The sequence below is a fragment of the Patella vulgata genome, chromosome 1, assembly GCF_932274485.2.
Source record: "Patella vulgata chromosome 1, xgPatVulg1.2, whole genome shotgun sequence".
NCBI lineage: Eukaryota > Metazoa > Mollusca > Gastropoda > Patellidae > Patella > Patella vulgata.
The window spans coordinates 7201231-7224748 of record NC_065879.2 but is presented as its reverse complement, the minus strand read 5'-3'; the positions used below and the strand labels follow the sequence as shown (position 1 = coordinate 7224748).

Genomic DNA, 23518 nt, shown 5'->3' with positions numbered 1-23518 from the left:
TTAGGAATTTCTGCACGCGTGATGTCAAAGGTCACACGCGAACATTGAGCTTCATGAAGAGTTAGACGTACAACACTTTCTAAGATAAAAATGACGGAAAAAGACGCGGGGAGTGGATATTCCGAGAATTTAATTAGGATTCGATATCTGTAATAAATAGTAAGCGATTAAAGACAACATCGTCTTATGTATGCAATGAATTCTCCTCTGACTTCCAAGAGAGGGTCGTTCGGATGGGACGAAAAACCGAGGTCCCGTGTACTCATTGGCGTGCACGTAAAAGATCCCTTGGCAGTTGGAACTCGATATAAGAGTAGGCCGTAGTGCCGCTGTCCGGGCAAAATTTCCCTCATAGCACACTGTATGGCGTATGCCCGTCTTCATTAGCCCAGGTTAGGAGCAGAACAGTAGGACGTTAAACCCCATTTCATTTCATTTCATTTCATTTCCAAGAGAGGTAAGTCACGTGACGTAAACATGACCTGGTTTGATCGAATTTTTATAGCAGGACATTCCTTCGCAATAACAATGTTTGAGAAGGATTGTAGCACTATGGCCCTTGAGACAATTTTGGCTCTTTATAAAATTGTCTCTTCAATTTGGTCTATAAAGTCAAATCATAAGTACTAAATGAACGTGGTTATAGTTGTTCGTAAAAAACAGTGATGTTTTAGTTAAATTATAATCATTGTCAAAATAGTCATCAAATTCTAGCTGTTTATTGACCTATGGTCGGTTGACCAAAAATAGGTAATGTTGCCTGTCTTGTTTGTGGGAAATATAGAGTTTTATTCCTTATATGGCGTGGAAATTCACGTCAAGGTTATTGAAGACCTGGGAAAGTAGGGGGTATAAATTAGGGTGTAGAGGAGAGCTAGATTAGAGCTCACCCAGAAATTCTTACCAGTCATTATATATTTGAGAACGAGGAACCTGCAAAGTTATTTCCAGTTTACTAATAAAGCTGTGAAATCATTGTTGCTGTAGTATTATTTACGATCACAAGGAACACAACAAATAAAGAAGTCCGGTAGTACTACAGTATTCATTTGGTGCTGTGATTCCAGAGGCAGATCGAGTTAGACAAATTATCTCTTTTTCGATTTTTCACTAATTTGTATCTGTAATAATGGCTGAGGAATTTTATAGAAATTTAGGTGCCCAGTTGATAGGCTTGTCTTCCTCTATTTCCACAAATTCGGTAGCGAATATAATTGAACCAAATAGAGGGGATCCCAAACTATTTAAGGAATGGATCAAAAATATCGAAAAATACTGTGTTCTTGCCACAGTGCCTGAAGACCGGGTAAAGTTAGTTGCATTTCAATCTAGTAGGGGGGGTTGTGAGTCATTTTATTCAAAGAAAAATGATAGCAGACGAGAATGTTACGTGGGCTGCTTTAAAACAAGATTTAATTGGTACTTTTTCGAAAATTACGGATACACAACAAGCATTGGCAATATTAACAAAAATCAAACAGAAACCCGAGGAAAACGTGCAAGTTTTTGCTGAAAAAATTCTATCGCTAGCCGCTGACGCATTCCCAGGATATGCCGGACAGCGGGAATTTGACAGGCAACTAATTAAATTCTTTGTAGATGTACTTCAGCACGAAAATCTCAAAACAAAAATTTTACGGGACGACCCGCAGACGTTCACCGCAGCCGTAGATTTGGCCAGTGCCGAACAATATATTAGGAAAAGAATTGCGTTAAGATTAGGCGGGCAACACGCACAGGTATATACAAATAGCGCACATGAACCCATGGATGTCGATTATGTAAGAAACCGCACGCGTGGAATATGTTTTCGTCGTGGTCATGTAAGTCGTGAATGTCGACAAAGACGAGGCGTAAACGAGGTTAAGGCGAGTTTTCAGAGAAATTTGACTTGTTGGTTTTGTGGCATAGAAGGACATTTTAAACGTGACTGTAAGGAATGTGCTGACTATCTTAAATCAAATCCAAAATTTAAAAGACGAGATACATCAGTTAAGCCTAAAACACTGCGAAAACGGGAAAACTAAGATACTCTTTTCGGGCGGCCTACGGCAGGAGTAGATATCAAAGGCCTTTGTCTGGTGTAAATGTTTCTGGCTCTTCTATTTCGTGTTTGATTAAAATAGAAAAACGAAATTTTCGATCATTAGTTGACACTGGGGCTCAAGTTTCTTTAATTAGTAAACAGGTGTATGATTCTTTAAAATATAAACCAAAACTGGACAAAAGTAAAATCATATTGCAGTCAGTAAATGGTATTGAACTCAAATTGGTAGGTTCTGCACACTTGGAATTTAAAATTAAAGGTAAAAATTTAAGACATGTGTTTCATGTTGTTTCCAATATGAATAGAAATGTAATTTTAGGTCGAGATTTTCTTGTTTCGCATGGCTGTAGGCTTTTCTTTGATTTAGGATGTATGAAAATAGGTAAAATGTATGTTTCCTTGGATAATGACGCAGTGATATCTTCTGTTTTGCGAGTAGCAAACGAGGTAATTTTAAAACCTCAGACAAGGTATGTCATTAATGTGAAATTGAAGAAACATAGTTACGATAGTGGGCAAGATTTATTCATGGTTGAACAAGCAAGTAAAGGGTTTGTGAGCAGTGAACCAGGACTTATGGTCAGCAATTCATTGTTCAGCATGAAACGTGCTAAAAGTTTAGGCAGAAGAATCCCAGTTTTTATTGTTAATGGTACGAACAAAACTTTTCGACTAAAAAGCGGGTGTGTTATTGGTCGCGCTGTCGAGGCGATTGACAGTACGATAGCCTCGGTAGATGAGGTTTTACGGGGAACTTCGGGGTGAACTGATGCTAATTTAAATGAAAAATTTGCTAAGATTAATTCGCCAGATACGGAACGCGTTAAGTTATTTAATCTTTTGAGGAAAAATCATGATTTATTTGCTGTAAGTGACTCAGAGTTAGGACATACAGATACTGTAAAAATGACTATTGACACGGGTCACCATTTCCCCATCAAACAACGGGCATATCGAACTCCGTTAACGTCTAGACCTATTGTTGATACTGCAATTGATGAGATGTTATGTAATAATATAATAAAAGAGAGTAATAGTCCTTGGTCGTTTCCTATTGTCTTAGTAGATAAGAAAGATGGAACAAAAAGATTTTGTGTTGATTTTCGGAAGCTTAATAAAATCACTAAAACTGTTAGTTGGCCCCTTCCATTGATTGAGGACATGTTAGGGAGATTAGATAAGTCGGAATACTTCACAACTCTGGATATGAAATCAGGGTATTGGCAAGTTTTGGTAGATGAAAAAGATAAGGAAAAGACAGCGTTCGTATGCCATAGAGGTTTGTTTGAATTTAATGTAATGCCATTTGGAATTAATCATTGTCCCAGCATTTTCTCGCATTTAATGGCACGCGTTCTTAAAGGACTCGAAGATTTTGCAATAGCATATATTGACGATATACTAATTTATTCTCGTTCGAAGCGAGAACATTATGAACATGTTAAACTTGTATTTGATAGGTTGAGACAACATGGATTGAAATTAAAACCCTCTAAATGTAATTTTTTTCAACAAGAAACTAAATATTTAGGCTTTGTAATCACTCCTAAAGGAATTAAAACAGATCAGGATAAAGTTCGTGCTATTAAGGATATGGATCAACCTCGTACGGTAAAAGAAGTTAGGAGTTTTATGGGAATGTGTAGTTATTATAGACACTTTATTCCGAATTTTTCTAACATTGCGGAACCTCTAATCAAATTAACGAAAAAATATGCAAAATTTAAGTGGTCATCCGAATGTCAAATTGCTTTTGAATTTTTAAAGGAAAGTTTAACGACGGTTCCGTTATTGGCTTACGCAGATCCTAATTTACCGTACTGATAGAAGAAATTTTCCCTCGGTATGGTGCGCCGTTAGAATTGGTTACAGACAACGGTAGTGAGAATGTAAATATTAAACATGTCCTTACCTCTTTCTACCACCCGGAAAGTAATAGTAGAGTCGAGCGTTTCCACAGAACACTGCATGACGTATTATCTAAGAAGATCGCAGAAAGTTATAACACTTGGGATTTATACTTAAACCAAACTTTGGCTGCTATTCGATTTAATGTCAATGAATCTACAAAATTTTCCCCTTTTTACTTGTTGTATAATCGCGATCCCGTGTTGCCATTGGACAACATTTTAAAACCTCGACGGAAATATTTGGGGACCGATCCTCACGAAATAGCATTGCAAAATCAGCATCAGGCTTTTCTTTTAGTTCACAAGAGGTTAAGGAAAATGCAGCGTAATAACGATGAATATGTTAACAAAAAGGCAACCGATACTCTTTTTAAGGTGGGTGACCCAGTGTATTATAAAAATCATCTTCGAAAACATAAATTACAGGAAAGGTGGACCCCATATTATCGGATAATTGAACAAACGTCGCCCGTTTCTTTTATAATCCATAATCAATTAACAGGCCGAACTACAAAGTCGAATGCACAAGATCTGCGTTTAGCAAAACTTGATAATTGGCAAATTCCGGAGAAACAATCCGATAAGGACAAGTTACTGCGAAAAGCACAATATGTAGAAGATCCATCGAGCTCCGATTCTAGCTCAGAAAACGAAACCAGTGAGCCCGATGAGGATGTACCATTGGCACAACTGGCTACTAGATTTAGGAGGGAAAGATCGGATAGCGCGTCGGACGAGGAAGATGTTCCGTTAATGGAATTATCCAAGCGTCTGAAGGCTCGTGATGATCAAGATACTGAAAATGTAAAGGACACGAATAGTTTACCATCAAGTAGAAGTGATACCTCTGATGATGAACGCGACATGCATGTCGATGTCCTTGAATGCGATATAAAAAGCGATGGTAAATTAAAATCTGAAAAATCGCCCAACAAAAAGACAAAACAGTTGTTAAAACTTATTGCCAGTATGCTATAGTACTTGATTTTCTAATGTTAATGACTAATTAACCGAGGCGATTTTAGTTAATAATGCCATAAAACAGTTGTGTTACTTCGCGGGCTTACCAGACGCACGATTTCCCCTGATTAAGGTGTTTCTTCGATGTGTAGACTGTATTTTCTTTTCATAAAACTATCAAATCGTACAATAAAGCTTTAGATACTCTTTGGGAGCCTCTACACATTGCCCTTAGTAACTATACGCTTACTAAATTGCCACCAAAATTAGAACATTTAAGGGAAATTTCTATGGAAAGTTTAATTTATGAGTTACATAATTTGAGGCAGTTAGAGAAAGACAAGACCTGGCCATTTTGGTATTATATATTTATAATTATTGGTTCAACACTGGTAATTCTTATTGGCTTTATATGTTGCTATAAACGCAACTCAAAATTTAAAAATTTCTTAAGTCATTGTTTTGGAATGAAATATTGTGGAAATCGTCCTGTGATCAGTGCAAAAGATGAAATGGTTCTATCAAGAAGGGACGAGTTAACAACTAATGGAGATGAATTAGAGACCATAGAAACACACTCTGGTATTCTTCAATCAACGCCCGGGCCTGGTACACCCGATCCGACATCAAGCACAGCTGTTCCTGCCGCTACTGGTAATAGAATTCCAAAGGAAAGGAAATTAAAGGAAAAGTTATCACACGACTTTGTTGTACCTGAATTAAGGGAGATGTTCCGTGTGACTTCATAAGAAGTGTTGTGTTAACAACAGTCACCCACTGAATGTGTGTATGTGTATTGTATACGACTATTGTGTTATGGGTGAATAACCCACTAATCAGTGACTGTTAGTGCGCCTATGTCGACAAAGTTTATATACTATTTTGCTTATATATTATATACTCATTATGCTTATATCTATATAGACATATCTATTCAGAATGTTATCGGTGTCCAGTTCCAGTTATTTTTAGTACACACGCGTAAGTCTACATGTTGAACGGTAGCTGTGTTGACTGTCAAACTGTCATTAACAATTGAACATGATGTAACCTTTCACCTTTTTTGTGGTAACCAGAAGTCAAATATGTGACCCTACACGCGTGAATTGAGTTTATATTATCAAAAAAACTATGGAGAGTAAACTCATTAGGTCACAAGCTGTTGAATGACATGTGCTGTAACATAACTTTTATTTCATCATCATATCTATCTGAAAAAAGAACGATTGTTAGTTTCTGGATTGTGAATAGGATTGAACGAACGTTTAACAACATGTTTTGTGTTTGTGTTTTACCATAGGAGTGTGAATCGTTATCGAGATTGACAGTAGGACACTTCAAGAATCAAAAACTTTTTTTTTTTTTTTTTGAATTTGACTTAAAGTTTTTTTTATTATAGTCAAATTAAAGTGAACTTAGGACTTTGTAAGATAGTGCGGAATTTTTATCATATGGAAATATTTTATGCATGCCATTTTTATTATATGTATGTAATTTTATTTCTTTTTGCAAGGTTTCCTCGTTCTACAGTTTTCATTCACTCCCCCTAACACATATATTTTTTTTGCCATGCTGTTACTATGTACCATCATGTCTTAGCGATGGGAGGTATGTAGCACTATGGCCCTTGAGACAATTTTGGCTCTTTATAAAATTGTCTCTTCAATTTGGTCTATAAAGTCAAATTGTAAGTACTAAATGAACGTGGTTATAGTTGTTCGTAAAAAACAGTGATGTTTTAGTTAAATTATAATCATTGTCAAAATAGTCATCAAATTCTAGCTGTTTATTGACCTATGGTCGGTTGACCAAAAATAGGTAATGTTGCCTGTCTTGTTTGTGGGAAATATAGAGTTTTATTCCTTATATGGCGTGGAAATTCACGTCAAGGTTATTGAAGACCTGGGAAAGTAGGGGGTATAAATTAAGGTGTAGAGGAGAGCTAGATTAGAGCTCACCCAGAAATTCTTACCAGTCATTATATATTTGAGAACGAGGAACCTGCAAAGTTATTTCCAGTTTACTAATAAAGCTGTGAAATCATTGTTGCTGTAGTATTATTTACGATCACAAGGAACACAACAAATACAGAAGTCCGGTAGTACTACAGGATTTGAAGCAAAGTTATGACAAATTTATTAGTTTGAATATGTTTTTAGTCCATATATACCATTAAATTACCCAGTTTGTACGCGGGAACCCATCTTTAAACCAAATATTGTTATCTATATTGATTAGCCAAGGACACACTGACCAAATACAGGAAGCTGGCCATAAAGGAGACTGTGTTCCTTGTATTATTATAACATTTACTTCAGCTTTTAATATACTATGTATTGATAGATAAAGGGCCAACATAGATTCTCATAACGGAAGATATAAGCGACCTCAGTAGGGGACTTCCCATTTTAACAAATGTTTTATTATGAGGATGTTAAAAATACATTATGGGAGATTAGATAAAAAGCTGACAGTTCTCACTATAACAGTTAAAAACTATATAACGTAAAGGGAATTTGATGAAAACTTCAGTCCAATTGCTTCATTCTAAGCTTTAGCTTTTAAATTTTCAGCCTAGCCTCGATCATCATTACTAAAGTCGGTACGATAACAAACATAGTCTCGATTATCCAGTTAATGATTAAATCACGAATGAAAGTTGAGCAGCAAATTGGATCCTATTCCAATAAATATCGCAGACTAGCAATCAAATCGAGAGTTGGTTATGGTCTGGATAGGTTAATTAATGTTTAATTAATAATTTAGATAAGATTTCAGGCCTAAAGAAAGACCTGGCCCTGGTTTCACAAAGCATGGTCCGACTTAAATTAAGAATTTACTCAACTTTCAATTACTGTTTATGAGAAATATCTTTGATCCAGAAACACAACACTTTGCACATAGTTTCTTATTGATGTATTTGATACATTAAAACAACAAAAGTATTATAAAGGACTTTATTTTATGATCAGTAGTGGAATACCGCGTTTTATCAGTGAAATAAAAGTGTTATTCCACTGGCTAGAAGCGGACAAAGTAGTCCATGTTGCTTTTACCTAAAATGATTGTAAAATCATAAAATAAATAGAACATTTGTCGTTTTGTCGTGAATAACATATTTTATTTCATCTCTAAGCAAGAAAACGTTTATATTTTCACTCGTGAAAATATAAGTTTTCTTGCTTCTCGATGAAATAAAATATGTTATTCACGACAAAACGACAAATATCCTCTATATATTTTAGTTAAAAATAAAACATACAATTTTGAGTAAATTCTTAACTTGAGCCTGAGAATGCTTTGTGAACTCAGGGCCAGAAATAGGCAGATTTAGCTCTTGCATAATGTATGTTTAAATTGCATAGTATATATATAGACGCATATACCATTATTTATCTTCGATTGTCAAGTATTTTAAACTATTATAGCTCTTTATCTAAATCTTGCATATTGCATCTGTAATCAATTAATATACTCTGTATTGGTTGGGGGGGTTGGATGGCTGAATGGTTAGCGTGCGCGCGCTGTATCATAAAGTCTGTCATTGAGTCGACTGGTGTGGTTTCGAATCCCCGGTTGTACGTGACAAGGAGTAGGGTCGCCTGTCCAACCTCGTGGGTTTTCTCCGGGTCCTCCGGTTTCCTCCCACTGTTAAAGACCCCTACGCGCAAGCGAATTATTGAAATAAAATTAAACCATATGTTAGTCCCGAAATGACCTAGTTTGTGTCGAGTGGACGTTAAACCCCATTTCTCTCTCTCTCATAACGGATGATAGGTGAATTCCCTCTTCAACTAATATATATGAGGATGTTAAACTGCCTATATACGCGCCCCACATACCACCATATCCCGGTCTTTAACTCCTTGGTTAATCGATATAGGATCGCCTTTAAAGTGATGTTTAATTTTATCCCTTATAAACTACAATATTGTAAATGTTGAACCCCTTTAAAGAATATCAGTTTAAAAATTAAATAATTCAAGTCAGTACTTACAAAGAGAGAGAGAGGGGGGAGGGTAACATTCACTCGACACAAACTAGGTCATTTCGGGACTAACACATGGTTCGATTTTATTTCAATAATTCGCTTGCCCGTAGGGGTCTTTAGCAGTGATAGGAAACCGGGGGACCCGGAGAAAACCCACGAGATTGGACAGGCGACCCTACTCCTTGTCACGTACAACCGTAAAATTGAAACCTCGCCAGTTGAGTCAATGACAGACTTTATGATACAGCTCGCACAAGCTAACCATTAAAAGCCTGATTAAATAAATGTGTTTAAGTTGTTTTTTAAAAGAATATAGAGATGTACAACATCTTAAACTAAATGGTAGATTATTCCATAAAACACTTGCTTGTTAACTATGATAAAAACAAGCAATCAGTAGCGTCAAGTATATTTTTCGTTAAAATCTTTTGATGGGTCTCTTTGTAGTAAGACTGAATCCAAACCAGGAGAATATCTACCGCCTGACATTTTGGTTTTGTTTCATAATTAAAAGTCAGGTAAACAGTTTGGGTGCCTTTTAGCCCGGATTAAGTCGTGAAAAGTTGATAATGTCGAAAAACCTAAATAATGACGTTCAACGGAAGATGTGAGCGACCTTATTAGGGGATTCCCCGACTATATTCCAAAACGCAAATGACGTTCAGCGGCTACATATTTATGTTCGGATAGATAATTATAAAGTGTTAAAGGGTTCTTATAACGGAAGATATAAGCGACCTTATTAGGGCATTCCCCTACTATATTTCAACTAATGTAAATGCGGATGTGAAAATGTCTATTATATATACAAGTAATTACTTTAAGTCCATTCATTTAAATCGTTATATCCCGGTCGCTGTCGCCTAAATGATCTTGTGAAATCCATGTTTTTTGTATTGATAACGGAAGACGGAAGACGTACGAGATATCAGTAGGGGATTTCCCTATAATCAATATACAGCTATGGATATATAACAATGCCCAGTAGGTATATACACTCGTCCACCGTGGCCTAATTGATCTATATAGCAATATCCGTGTGCTATGTAATGATAACGGAAGACGTACGAAATATCAGTGGGGAATTTCACTATAATTAACAATCAATTATGTAAAAATACCCAGAAAGTATTAATTTCATGTATATAATATTTAAACTGTTTATAGCCGGATTAGGTAAGAGCTAAATCAGCAATTTTAAGGTTTTGTTGGGGTTTTTTGTTCAAATGTTGTATAATCTATTATTTAGACATTTATTTATATGTCAAGCCTGTAATCAACTCTTTAAACCATCATTTGAATTAGTACACCCGCGAGATGTAAAAGTATAACAACAAACTGGATAATCGAGTCTTAGTCTTCAATGTCAAGTACCGCTGTAATGAACAATCTATGCTAGATCTTATCAAGCCTTTTTTAAAACGTGCGTAACATCGCTTTAGATCTTAAGTCAAAGTAATTTGAATGAAACTTAATTTTCGATATTTTCATCTTTCGTTATCTACACTCAGCCAAATTAAAAACTTAACACTGATGAATTTCAACAAATTTTTTTTCTGGTAAGTGTTTCTAACGATAGTAAGTAGTAAGAAGCCTTTAATTTCATAAAATTGTAAAGTCACGTGGATCACGTGACTTTTGAGCATATAAAGATGAAAAACCTGAAAACACGCGCAAACACAAACTCGTGAGGTCAATCGATGCAAGTTTAAACTGAACACGCACACGTAACTTGAACTGGAAAAACAAATTAAAATTGTTATTTTCATCTTTGTTAGAAAATGCCGCGCCTTTCAAATGTAGAACGTCTACGTGCTATAGGTAGGCTCTATGCTGGTCAGTCTGTGGTCACTGTTCCAAGAGCCTTTAATTGTTCACGCCAGACAATAATATATCTTAGAATGAGAGTGCTTCAAACTGGAACTATTGCCGACCGCCCAAGGGCGGGAGCGCCACGTGTGACGTCACTCCAGGAAGATCAAGCAATACGATTACGTCATCTTAGAAACAGATTTGTCACTGCAACCTCCACAAGTAGAGAGATGTTTGGTGGAAGGGTAACTGCACAAACTGTTCGAAATCGCTTGCAGGCTGCTGGTCTTCGAGCTCGGAGGCCCTATAATGGACCAATATTGACACCTCTTCATCGCCGTAACCGACTTGTGTGGGCCACAAGACACATAAGATTTACTCAAAGACAGTGGAATGAATTCGGTTGTCTTTAGTGACGAATCTCGATTCACTTTGAGATTTGCCGATGGCAGGGCCCGAGTGTACCGCAGACGAGGTGAACGTTACGCTCAAGTATGCGTCAGAGAAGTTGACCGATTTCGTGGCGGCAGCGTCATGGTTTGGGGTTCTTTTTGTGCACATGGACGTTCTCCTCTTGTTGTTGTCCAAGGGAACTTAAATACTGTCCAGTACAGGGATCAGATTTTGCAACCTGTTCTTCTTCCGTTTATGCAGAGACATGGGCCTGGACTAACGTTTCAACAAGACAATGCTCGACCCCATACAACACTTGCTACCCAGAATTTTTTAAGAAATGCCGGTGTCCAAGTCCTGGATTATCCGTCGCTTAGCCCCGACCTTAATCCTATTGAACACATCTGGGACGAACTGGGTCGACGTGTTCGTCAGCAAGTGAATCCACCACTGACGTTGCAGGACCTTCAACATGCTCTTGCTGAGCAGTGGCGACGTCTCCCTCGGGTAGTGTTTACTAATGTTCTGAGATCCATGAGAAGACGTTGTGTGGCAGTACGAGACGCTAGAGGAGGCCACAACCGTTACTAAACACTTTATTCAGATTGATCTCCAAGTCTGTGAATTTCATTTTGGGGGGTACTGTGACATCACGAACGTTATCAATGTCAAGGACTTTCGGCGAGACGTATTCTTGCTTTCTGTTGATGTCAAGGTCATCTGTGCACAACATAACACTAAAATAGTTGCCTTAAACCAAATATTAAAAATCTAGTCCCAAAAATCCCGAGTGTCAAGTTTTTAATTTGGCTGAGTATATTTTTGAACAAACGGGCAGCTCTTTATCTAAATCGGGTGTGCGACGTGCGTGTCGGTGTGTGTGTGTGTGTGTGTGTGGAGGGGGCGGGGGTCTAGTGGTTTCAAATCACAGGGTCTGGCATTGTGCCAAACAACACTACTTGACTGAATGACAGGCCTTATGTCCCAACCATTCGGCTAAACAACCCCCTTTACATTCCGAATTAAAACAAGGAAAACCAGTGAGTTGCCCAGGACATTTAGAATGCAAGATATTTCTATTTCGGGCACCTATTATTACAACAAAATCTAATTTCGGGTTACTATAATATTGTCAACATCTAACAATACTGCCTGGTTTTAATTCTCTATTCTAAACCCTGGAAATACTTATTAGAGCTCGAGGGCCTGGCTAGGACGGCTGTCTAGTCTTTTGGATGGGACGATAAACCGAGGTCCCTGTACACATTGGCGTGCACGTAAAAGATCCCTTGACAGTTGGAATTCGATATAAGAGTAGGCCGTAGTGCCGCTGTCCGAGCAAAATTTCCCTCATAGCACACTGTATGGCGTATGCCCGTCTTCATTATTCCAGTTGGTGCGCAACAGTAGGACGTTAAACGACCATTTCATTTCATTTCCTTAATAGAGCCACGTGAGTATTCAGCTGGGCTCATATTATTGTGCCATAAAATATCTTGCGTCAATGACAATTTTTTAAGAAAAAATTTGACACGAGTACCTGATTGACATAATGTAGGTGACATCCTTAAACTGCTAAACAAAAGGCGACGTTTCGTAGAAAAATACAACTGAATCAGGCGTTATTTTCCCTATATTTTCCCACTGTAACTGTACATATTTATTTAAGATTTATAAATACGTAATTTACCTTTAGTTCATCGAAATAAATGAAATAGGGTTTAACGTCCTACTGTTCTGATCCGAACTACTGAGCTAATGAAGACGGACATACGCCATACAGTGTGCTATGAGGGAAATTTTGCCCGGACAGAGGCACTACGGCCTACTCTTACATCGAATTCCAACTGCCAAGGGATCTTTTACGTGCTCGGCAATGTGTACACAGGACCTCGGGTTTTCGTCCTATCCGAACGACTATGCGTTGTGCCTTGCCAAGCGTTGTATAAATGAAACATGTTATTCTGATTAAAACAGCTAAAGTCGGTACGATAAAAAACATAGTCTCGATTATCCATTTGTGGATTTAATCATCAATGAGCGTTGAACAGCAGAGAGGATTCAAATCCAGTGAAAATCCAACATATAAGATGGCATCGAGAGTTGATTAATTAGTTTACAAAACATTTTAAGCCTTAAGAAAGAACTGCAATAGGCAGATTTAGCTCTGGCATAATGTATGTTTAATAAGACAAAAAAAAGTTATCAAAATTATATATATGAAAAAGAAAGCGGGTTAAACGCTTCTTAAATTTCTCGAAGTAACCATTGTGTTTTCGACTGAAATCGTCGATAAAAAAAATCAAAATGTCGGTCAAACAGCTTCGTGTCTGTTATCAAGCAGAACTAATTGTAGACAAGACAGCGTAAGTTTCGTATGGCTCGAGACGAAACTGTAACTTTAAATTGAACAAATTTCTAGAATTGTTTATGATGATTTTAAAAATATGATATTGATATTAAATATTTATTACAAAAAGAATGGAGGAAAAAAAAGAAGAAAATCGTGACTTTATATTTCCCCGTTCCGTTTATTTACCATTTTATGTTGAACGACATTTGAAATATGTTTCACCTGATTTCGGATCTCATTAGATTGCAAACGTATTAACCCAAATTATACCAAGCTTGATGTCTATTGAACTTGCAAAACAATAATGTCACTTCCTCCCAGTTTTAATGTGGAAAATAAAAGACGCATTATGCAAGAGCTAAAACGTTTTATTGCAGGTGTTTTGCAAGCGTCAAGTGTTATATAAATTATTATTAAAACATTTATTAAAATGACAAGCCAATTATAAACACTCTTGGTTATCGGATGGCCCCGATTTTAAGTAGATTAGAACAACACGGCCATTAGTCTCGATTGTCAAGTACCAATGCTACGATAGTAACCAATTTACGCTACTTTTTGTCAAAACTTCAAACACTTATAAGTTCGCACTGAATAAAGTAATTTTTAAACTATGATAGCTAATTCATACATAATGCAAATTTAACTATCTTAAGGTCGCTAAATATCGCCAATGTGTACACGAGACCTCGGTTTTTCGTCCCATCCGTCTTGCACCACTGACAAGGGGGAACCACGCCTGAAAATCTGGATGAACTTTCTCGTCCAATGCATGGATTGAACACGCGAACCAACGTCCTACCCACTTAGCCACCGTGGCTCCCGAGCGATATTGAAGAACGCGAGTTAGTACTTACCGGGGGTGGGGGGATTGGATGGCCGAATGGTTAGCGCGTGTGCGCTGTATCATAAGGTCTGTCATTGAGTCAACTTGCGTGATTTCGATTCCCCGATTGTACGTGACAAGGAGTAGGGTCGCCTGTCCAACCTCGTGGGTTTTCTCCGGGTCCACCGGTTTGCTCCCACTGCTAAAGACCCCTACGCGCAAGCGAATTATTGAAATAAAATTGAGCCATATGTTAGTCCCGAAATGACATAGTTTGTGTCGAGTAGACATTAAACCCCATTTCTCTCTCTGTCTCTCTCTCTCTCTCTCTCTCTCTCCCTGTCTCTCTCTCTCGTACTTACCTTTATCTTGTGGAAATCTATTCCCATAAACCTCATAGAACTTATCATTTACAATAACAACCAGAACCACAATCTCTATAGATATTCCCCACATGTTTTTCTTTTTAAAAAATCACTTCAAACTACGATATATTTAAACTCTTCTTCTTAAGAACAAATAAAATAAAATCCCGAAATTTAGACACGATCGTTGACGGCTTGGAATAAATTTAATATATGATATTATGGCACTATATAACGTTAGAAGAGTGGTTATTTAAAGGACACTCGCTCAATTCTCAACCTGTTAATGCGTGGAATATTCCATTACGAGTTTTATATAAACCATGGTTGCATTAAAGCTGTGTGCAAGTAGTATAACACTTTGGTCCTTTGTTGCTTCACTCTGTCTATCGAGTCAAATACACACGTACTTAATGAACGTGAATATATAGTTATACATAAAACAACCCAGTGATATTTTGGTAAAACGATAACCATTGTCAAGATATTCATCAAATTCTATCTGTTAATTGACCTATGGTTGGTAGACCAAATAAGGTAATGTCTCCTCCTTTATTCGTGTGAAATAAAGAGAGCTCATTCAGAAATTCCTAGCAGCCATTATTATTGAGAACGATGAACCTTGCAAAGCCATTACAGCTTAGCAATAAAGTTGTAAAACCATTGATGCTGTAGTCTTGTTACGATCACGAAGAAACAAACACAACCGAAATGAAATGAAATGAAATGAAATGGGGTTTAACGTCCTACTGTTCTGCTCCTATACTGGGCTAATGAAGACGGGCATACGCCATACAGTGTGCTATGAGGGAAATTTTGCCCGGGCAGCGGCACTATCGTCTACTCTTATATCGAATTACAACTGCCAAGGGATCTTTTACGTGCATTCTAATGTATACACGGGACCTCGGTTTTTCGTCTCATCCGAAGGACTAGACAGCGGGGTCCTTGTCAGGCCCTCTGTTCTGCACGTCGGAAAATCAGGATGAACTTTCTCGGCCAATGCAGGGATCGAACACCCGACCTCCAGGCTAGCAAGGCAGCGTCTTAACCACCTAGCCACCGTGGCTCCACAAACACAACCAGAAAGAGAAGTCCAATAGTTTTACAGTAGGGAATATTTAGAAACTTGGCATCAAATAATGTATATAAACTATGGTTGTGTTAAAGCTGTGTGCATGTAGGGAATATTTAGAAACATATTTTATGCAGCTACAAATCTACGGACAAGACACAATACGCAGAAATCACAAACAAACGTACATAGATCCGGGGGCTAGCCGTAAGCGTCCACTGCGCTGTATAGTTCCCAGGCCTGTAGTGAGACAGATTCATACCGCTAAGAGAGAGAGAGAGAGAAATGGGGTTTAACGTCCACTCGACACAAACTAGGTCATTTCGGGACTAACATATGGTACAATTTAGCAGTGGGAGGAAACCGGAAGACCCGGAGAAAACCCACGAGGTTGGAGCTATGAGTGACGATCTGCTATATGCCACATGAAATATTAACATCATTATTACTTATCACAGGTAACGTTTAACCTAAATACAATATATATATTTCTAATGATAAATCAAACAAATAATATGCTTCTATTTATATGTGTATGCATATGTACGTGTGTGTGTGTGGGGGGGGGGGCATGGGTGTGTGTGAGTGGGTGTGTATACAACAAATCGTTGACCTCTAGAACACAAAATCTATATGTTCCTTCCTTCAAAAAAAACACCCCTTAAAAAAAAAAACAAGCGATAAACTCCACTTATTAACTTGTCTATCGCGGTGTTATCGAAGTAGCTGGGCATGCGTTGCTATACTGGATATGTAATGAATATAAAGAGAACATATGCCTATCACGTTGTTCTCCGGTAACCCGTTTTAGCATTCATAACTGTCAATTATTAATAGATAGAGATATCATCATATTCCGATAAACTTCATCAGTACCTTTCTATTATTCATTCATTTAAAACATATTGTAGATAACTACAAAAAACAGGTAAACGTTGTTTGTGTTCAAAATCTATTTACTCATAATATAATATCACAATAAAGTAAATATAAATTTCAAAACATTATGATCGATCCCCATCTTCCCGTCTTGGTGGTGGACCTTCACCGTCTTCCCGTCTTGGTGGTGGACCTTCACCGTCTTCCCGTCTTGGTGGTGGACCTTCACCATCTTCCCGTCTTGGTGGTGGACCTTCACCATCTTCCCGTCTTGGTGGTGGACCTTCACCGTCTTCCCGTCTTGGTGGTGGACCTTCACCGTCTTCCTGTCTTGGTGGTGGACCGCCGCCTTCCCTATCTTCGTCTCGTCTTGGGGGTTCATTTAAGTCTTCAGCTTGGCGTCGATTCCTTGGTGGTGGACCTTCACCATCTTCTCGTCTTGGTGGTGGACCTTCACCGTCTTCCCGTCTTGGTGGTGGACCTTCACCGTCTTCCCGTCTTGGTGGTGGACCTTCACCATCTTCCCGTCTTGGTGGTGGACCGTCGCCTTCCCTATCTTCGTCTCGTCTTGGGGGTTCATTTGAATCTTCAGCTTGGCGTCGATTCCTTGGTGGTTCACCTTCGCTATCTTCCCGTCTTGGTGGTGGACCTTCACCGTCTTCCCGTCTTGGTGGTGGACCTTCACCATCTTCTCGTCTTGGTGGTGGACCTTCACCGTCTTCCCGTCTTGGTGGTGGACCTTCACCGTCTTCCCGTCTTGGTGGTGGACCTTCACCATCTTCCCGTCTTGGTGGTGGACCTTCACCATCTTCCCGTCTTGGTGGTGGACCGTCGCCTTCCCTATCTTCGTCTCGTCTTGGGGGTTCATTTGAATCTTCAGCTTGGCGTCGATTCCTTGGTGGTGGACCTTCACCATCTTCCCGTCTTGGTGGTGGACCTTCACCATCTTCCCGTCTTGGTGGTGGACCTTCACCATCTTCCCGTCTTGGTGGTGGACCTTCACCGTCTTCCCGTCTTGGTGGTGGACCTTCACCGTCTTCCCGTCTTGGTGGTGGACCGTCGCCTTCCCTATCTTCGTCTCGTCTTGGGGGTTCATTTGAATCTTCAGCTTGGCGTCGATTCCTTGGTGGTGGACCTTCACCATCTTCCCGTCTTGGTGGTGGACCTTCACCATCTTCCCGTCTTGGTGGTGGACCTTCACCATCTTCCCGTCTTGGTGGTGGACCTTCACCGTCTTCCCGTCTTGGTGGTGGACCTTCACCGTCTTCCTGTCTTGGTGGTGGACCGCCGCCTTCCCTATCTTCGTCTCGTCTTGGGGGTTCATTTAAGTCTTCAGCTTGGCGTCGATTCCTTGGTGGTGGACCTTCACCATCTTCTCGTCTTGGTGGTGGACCTTCACCGTCTTCCCGTCTTGGTGGTGGACCTTCACCGTCTTCCCGTCTTGGTGGTGGACCTTCACCATCTTCCCGTCTTGGTGGTGGACCTTCACCATCTTCTCGTCTTGGTGGTGGACCGTCGCCTTCCCTATCTTCGTCTCGTCTTGGGGGTTCATTTGAATCTTCAGCTTGGCGTCGATTCCTTGGTGGTTCACCTTCGCTATCTTCCCGTCTTGGTGGTGGACCTTCACCGTCTTCCCGTCTTGGTGGTGGACCTTCACCGTCTTCCCGTCTTGGTGGTGGACCTTCACCATCTTCTCGTCTTGGTGGTGGACCTTCACCGTCTTCCCGTCTTGGTGGTGGACCGTCGCCTTCCCTATCTTCGTCTCGTCTTGGGGGTTCATTTAAGTCTTCAGCTTGGCGTCGATTCCTTGGTGGTGGACCTTCACCATCTTCCCGTCTTGGTGGTGGACCTTCACCGTCTTCCCGTCTTGGTGGTGGACCTTCACCGTCTTCCTGTCTTGGTGGTGGACCGCCGCCTTCCCTATCTTCGTCTCGTCTTGGGGGTTCATTTAAGTCTTCAGCTTGGCGTCGATTCCTTGGTGGTGGACCTTCACCATCTTCTCGTCTTGGTGGTGGACCTTCACCGTCTTCCCGTCTTGGTGGTGGACCTTCACCGTCTTCCCGTCTTGGTGGTGGACCTTCACCATCTTCCCGTCTTGGTGGTGGACCTTCACCATCTTCCCGTCTTGGTGGTGGACCGTCGCCTTCCCTATCTTCGTCTCGTCTTGGGGGTTCATTTGAATCTTCAGCTTGGCGTCGATTCCTTGGTGGTGGACCTTCACCATCTTCCCGTCTTGGTGGTGGACCTTCACCATCTTCCCGTCTTGGTGGTGGACCTTCACCATCTTCCCGTCTTGGTGGTGGACCTTCACAGTCTTCCCGTCTTGGTGGTGGACCTTCACCGTCTTCCTGTCTTGGTGGTGGACCGCCGCCTTCCCTACCTTCGTCTCGTCTTGGGGGTTCATTTAAGTCTTCAGCTTGGCGTCGATTCCTTGGTGGTGGACCTTCACCATCTTCTCGTCTTGGTGGTGGACCTTCACCGTCTTCCCGTCTTGGTGGTGGACCTTCACCGTCTTCCCGTCTTGGTGGTGGACCTTCACCATCTTCCCGTCTTGGTGGTGGACCTTCACCATCTTCCCGTCTTGGTGGTGGACCGTCGCCTTCCCTATCTTCGTCTCGTCTTGGGGGTTCATTTGAATCTTCAGCTTGGCGTCGATTCCTTGGTGGTTCACCTTCGCTATCTTCCCGTCTTGGTGGTGGACCTTCACCGTCTTCCCGTCTTGGTGGTGGACCTTCACCGTCTTCCCGTCTTGGTGGTGGACCTTCACCATCTTCCCGTCTTGGTGGTGGACCTTCACCGTCTTCCCGTCTTGGTGGTGGACCGCCGCCTTCCCTATCTTCGTCTCGTCTTGGGGGTTCATTTAAGTCTTCAGCTTCGCGTCGATTCCTTGGTGGTGGACCTTCACCATCTTCCCGTCTTGGTGGTGGACCTTCACCGTCTTCCCGTCTTGGTGGTGGACCTTCTTCTTCGTCTCGTCTTGGGGGTTCATTTAAATCTTCAGCTTGGCGTCGATTCCTTTGTCGTGTACCTTCTTGTTCTTCCCGTATTGGTAGTCGATCATCATCTCTTCTTCGATCTGACTCAGTGGGCCGGGCATGAGCCACGGCTAGTACAACTAGCAAACATACAACACCTAACTTCATGTTGTTGGATTAACAAGTTGATGCTAAAACGACTAGCCGCATCTCTTTTATACTTTTCTTACGCCTTCTCAGCCAGATGGTTGTAATTTAATCATGAAAATAATCATGGTCTAAATGTAGTGAAGTCACGTATATTTACGTTAGCTCGTATTAAATGTCATTATATAATATTCTGTAGATTTGAATAAGAACATTTTCAGAACCATTTATACAGAAAAGCTTGTTTTATTTGTCTCAAGTGTATGCAAAAACAAAATTTTAGTTATACATATCGCTGAAAGCTAAATTTATTTGTTGAGAAAGATACAGCTGTTATAAACAATATGGACAGACCATCAGGTGTTGTATTAAAGGGCCAGTCTCGGTTATATTTTGAAGACTAAAACGCTTTAGTTTTGTGTGACAAGCCCTTAAAAACCTCTACCGTAGGGCCGAGCAACTAACTCAATATACATGGAGACCGTATACTCAATATACATGTATTATACGATGTCTGGATAAAACCAGACTTTTATTTTATAGAAATAACGGGTCGGTGACATTCGCCAATATAAAAAACAAAGTGCAGTTCTGATGTGAATTCACTGCTAAGGCATCTTATTTTATGATAACTTTAGTTCGTTTTAGAGAGAGAGAGAGAGAAATGGGGTTTAACGTCCACTCGACACAAACTAGGTCATTTCGGGACTAACATATGGTTTAATTTTATTTCAATAATTCGCTTGCGCGTAGGGGTCTTTAGCAGTGGGGGGAAACCGGAGGACCCGGAGAAAACCCACGAGGTTGGACAGGCGACCCTACTCCTTGTCACGTACAACCGGGGATTCGAAACCACGCCAGTCGACTCAATGACAGACTTTATGATACAGAAATTCTGTGGATATGCATCCTTTAAATATTATCCGTCAATATCGAAAAACGATTAGCTCTTTATTCGATATTCAGCAATATCGAAAAACGGAAAACCAAAATCGAGCTAACTTCACACTGCAGTAAAAATAAATAGTCGCAATTTGACAAATTTTCATCCAAAACAACAATTTCCAGTTGAATTTGCAGTTGCCAATGGTGCATGATGGATCGCCTGGCAAGAGACAACGTATAGTCATTCGGATGGTACGAAAACAGAGGTCCCGTGTATGTCATTGGAAGCACTGTTAAATATCGGAACGCCGCATACTAAACTTAGGCTGTCTGTCTACAGTTAGTTCTTATTGAGAACATACACTAAGATGTTTTGTCGAAAACACTAAGTATATATACTTTGAGAATTCTGTGAAGTATTTATTCTGCTTACATTGGATCAAATTGAAAAAGTTTATTTAGGCTTTGTGTGTATGACAGATGTGAAAAGGGGTAGAACCGCAATAAAAACAGGACTGTATACTAATTATTGGATATATGGCGGCCATTTAGGACAGAGATCTATTCACGAAGAATGAAGTAATATGGGAACGCCGCTGTCCGGGCAAATTTCCTCATAACACATTGCATGCTCTATAACCGTCTTCAGAATACCGGTTAGTATAGAAATGTAACACATTAAACCCTATTTATTTCTGTATGCTCGATTAGTAACGTATGTTGCATTGAAGCATTAAAGAAGCTAAATCGCTAATATTTGGGACCTAGAAATTGACACAAGTGGGTCGCAACGTATATAATAATGTAATATGAATGTAAATAAACTGATTTACATTCAGTCGTTTCCGTTTTTACTCTAATTTCAAAGCAGTTATGTTCGGCGAAATACGCCAGAAGTCTCAATCGAATGGCAATCTCTGCGTCTGGTTATTCCAGTCTACACCGATAGTATTTATTGCGCATGCTCTCCAGATAATAATATGGGGTCACCGTTTGACATGACTTGTGGAATATGTCTAACCTCGTTCTTCGAGTCGCTTGATACAGATTGCGCTGAAACGCATTATGGTACACGATTCGTGTACAAATCGTAAAATGTTTATTTTGTTTTAAATATTGGATATCATAAGCCCATGCCTATCTATCTTACTAAATTAAAATGATTTTTCCCCAATATAAAATATCCTTGGCTGTGTTATTAACGAACGCCTTTATTAAGAAATAATAATAAATTCATGATATTAATACCTATAAAATGTTTCAATAAACACATCTGGGATTATTGATTATCTTTATTCATGTCATCATAACCCCCAAACCATATGAGTAAATACTTTGCATATATGGCGTGTCTAGTATTATAGGACTGTAGGCCTTCTAATACCAAGAAAGTGGCAATATTAAACAATGACAGGCCTACAAAGATATTTTTGTATAGACATTAAATATATGAAGTAAGTTCAGATTTTCTTTTTAGGGTTTTTGAAAATGGTATAATTTATACTTTAATCAGATGGTAATATATAAAATAGTAACAAAAAGTTTTGTTTACTAGGGGTTTGAGGGTGTTCTTGGGGTTTTAATTTGGGGCGTTATCTAATTGCTTATATTGCTTTACAATAAAATAAACGGGTCGGCCGCAGCTATATTTTCCAGGCAATGAAACGAAATTGAATGAGAATTATTTTTGTGAATGACAGTATGTTAACATTATGTGACCCGGGCCATTGGCAATATTATCATTATTCTAAATTTATCTACAATATGTCGCAATAGATTTAACAGCGTAGCTCTAATCAATTTTTGTTAATGTCGTGATTTTAAGTTAGGAGTGGGGGTTGGGTGGTCGAATGGTTAGCACACGCGCGCGGTATCATAAGACCTGTCATTGAGTCAAATGGCGTGGTTTCGAATCGCCGGTTGTACGTGACAAGGAGTAGGCTTGCCTGTCCAACCTCGTGTGTTTTCTCCGCGTCCTCCCACTGCTAAAGACCCCTGCGCGCAAGCGAATTATTGAAATAAAATTAATACATGTTAGTCCCGAAATGACCTAGTTTGTGTCGAGCGGACGTTAAACACCATTTCTCTCTCTCTCTCTCTCTCGCTTTAAGTTAAAATTGATTTTAGTTAAAATTTCCCTAAAATAGTTTTGTGAAACGCCACTATTTTAAAGATACATTATGGGAGATTTTAATAGAGAGTTGGCCATTCTTGCTATAACAGTTCAAACATAGATGATGAAAGAAGAATATATTGAAAATTTCAGTCAAATTACTTTATTCTGAACAAAGTTATCACTTTTGTAATTTTTGACTAGAAATAGAAGTTAACTCTCACACTTCACCGTCTCCGAGAATAGACGATCATTTGATTGACAGGCGTTAACTCCACCTACATAATCTCGATTATCAAGTAACGTTTTCAATGACTGGTTTGAGACGGGGTTGCAATTCAATTCGTATCAATTTTACTACAAATTAAAAATAAGACTTTTAATATATAGATAAGAAGCGAAAGTTTGAACTGAATGGGCCAAATCAATGAGGCATAATTATAGCCTGAGTGTACTCTTGTACTGTAACTGGTAGGCCTACGTAACTCTGCGATGTTTATCAATTTCTATAATTTTTCTGTAAACGCAAGTGACAAAAGAGGGTATAATACCGACATCCAAACTCCCATTTTAACCACAACTAAACATAACATCAAGGCCGTATATATCGAACTATCAATCAAATTGACTGACATGCGGCCTCGCTCAACAGCGGCCTCGCTTCGTACAATCTATCATTTAGCCTCGATCTACAATTATTTCCGGGAGTATGACGTCAACGGAACGGTTAATTTCCGCTTACGACGCCATTTAAAAATTTAATCAATCAAAGAAATCCTGTTTAAAT

General features: G+C 39.5%; 1 protein-coding gene across 2 annotated transcripts in view; it reads right to left on the bottom strand.

Annotated features, from left to right (window-relative positions):
• The window catches only part of LOC126815160 (uncharacterized), a 119244-nt gene that overhangs the window by 15432 nt on the left and 80294 nt on the right, over window positions 1–23518 (bottom strand). The window contains exon 1 of one of the 2 annotated variants that reach the window (XM_050540731.2): window positions 14655–14953. The exons of the other annotated variant lie outside the window; for it this stretch is intronic. Coding sequence (XP_050396688.1) covers window positions 14655–14748 — 94 coding nt within the window. The 5' untranslated portion in view covers window positions 14749–14953. Of the gene's footprint in view, window positions 1–14654; window positions 14954–23518 lie in introns of those variants that run through there. 2 annotated transcript variants of the gene reach the window in all.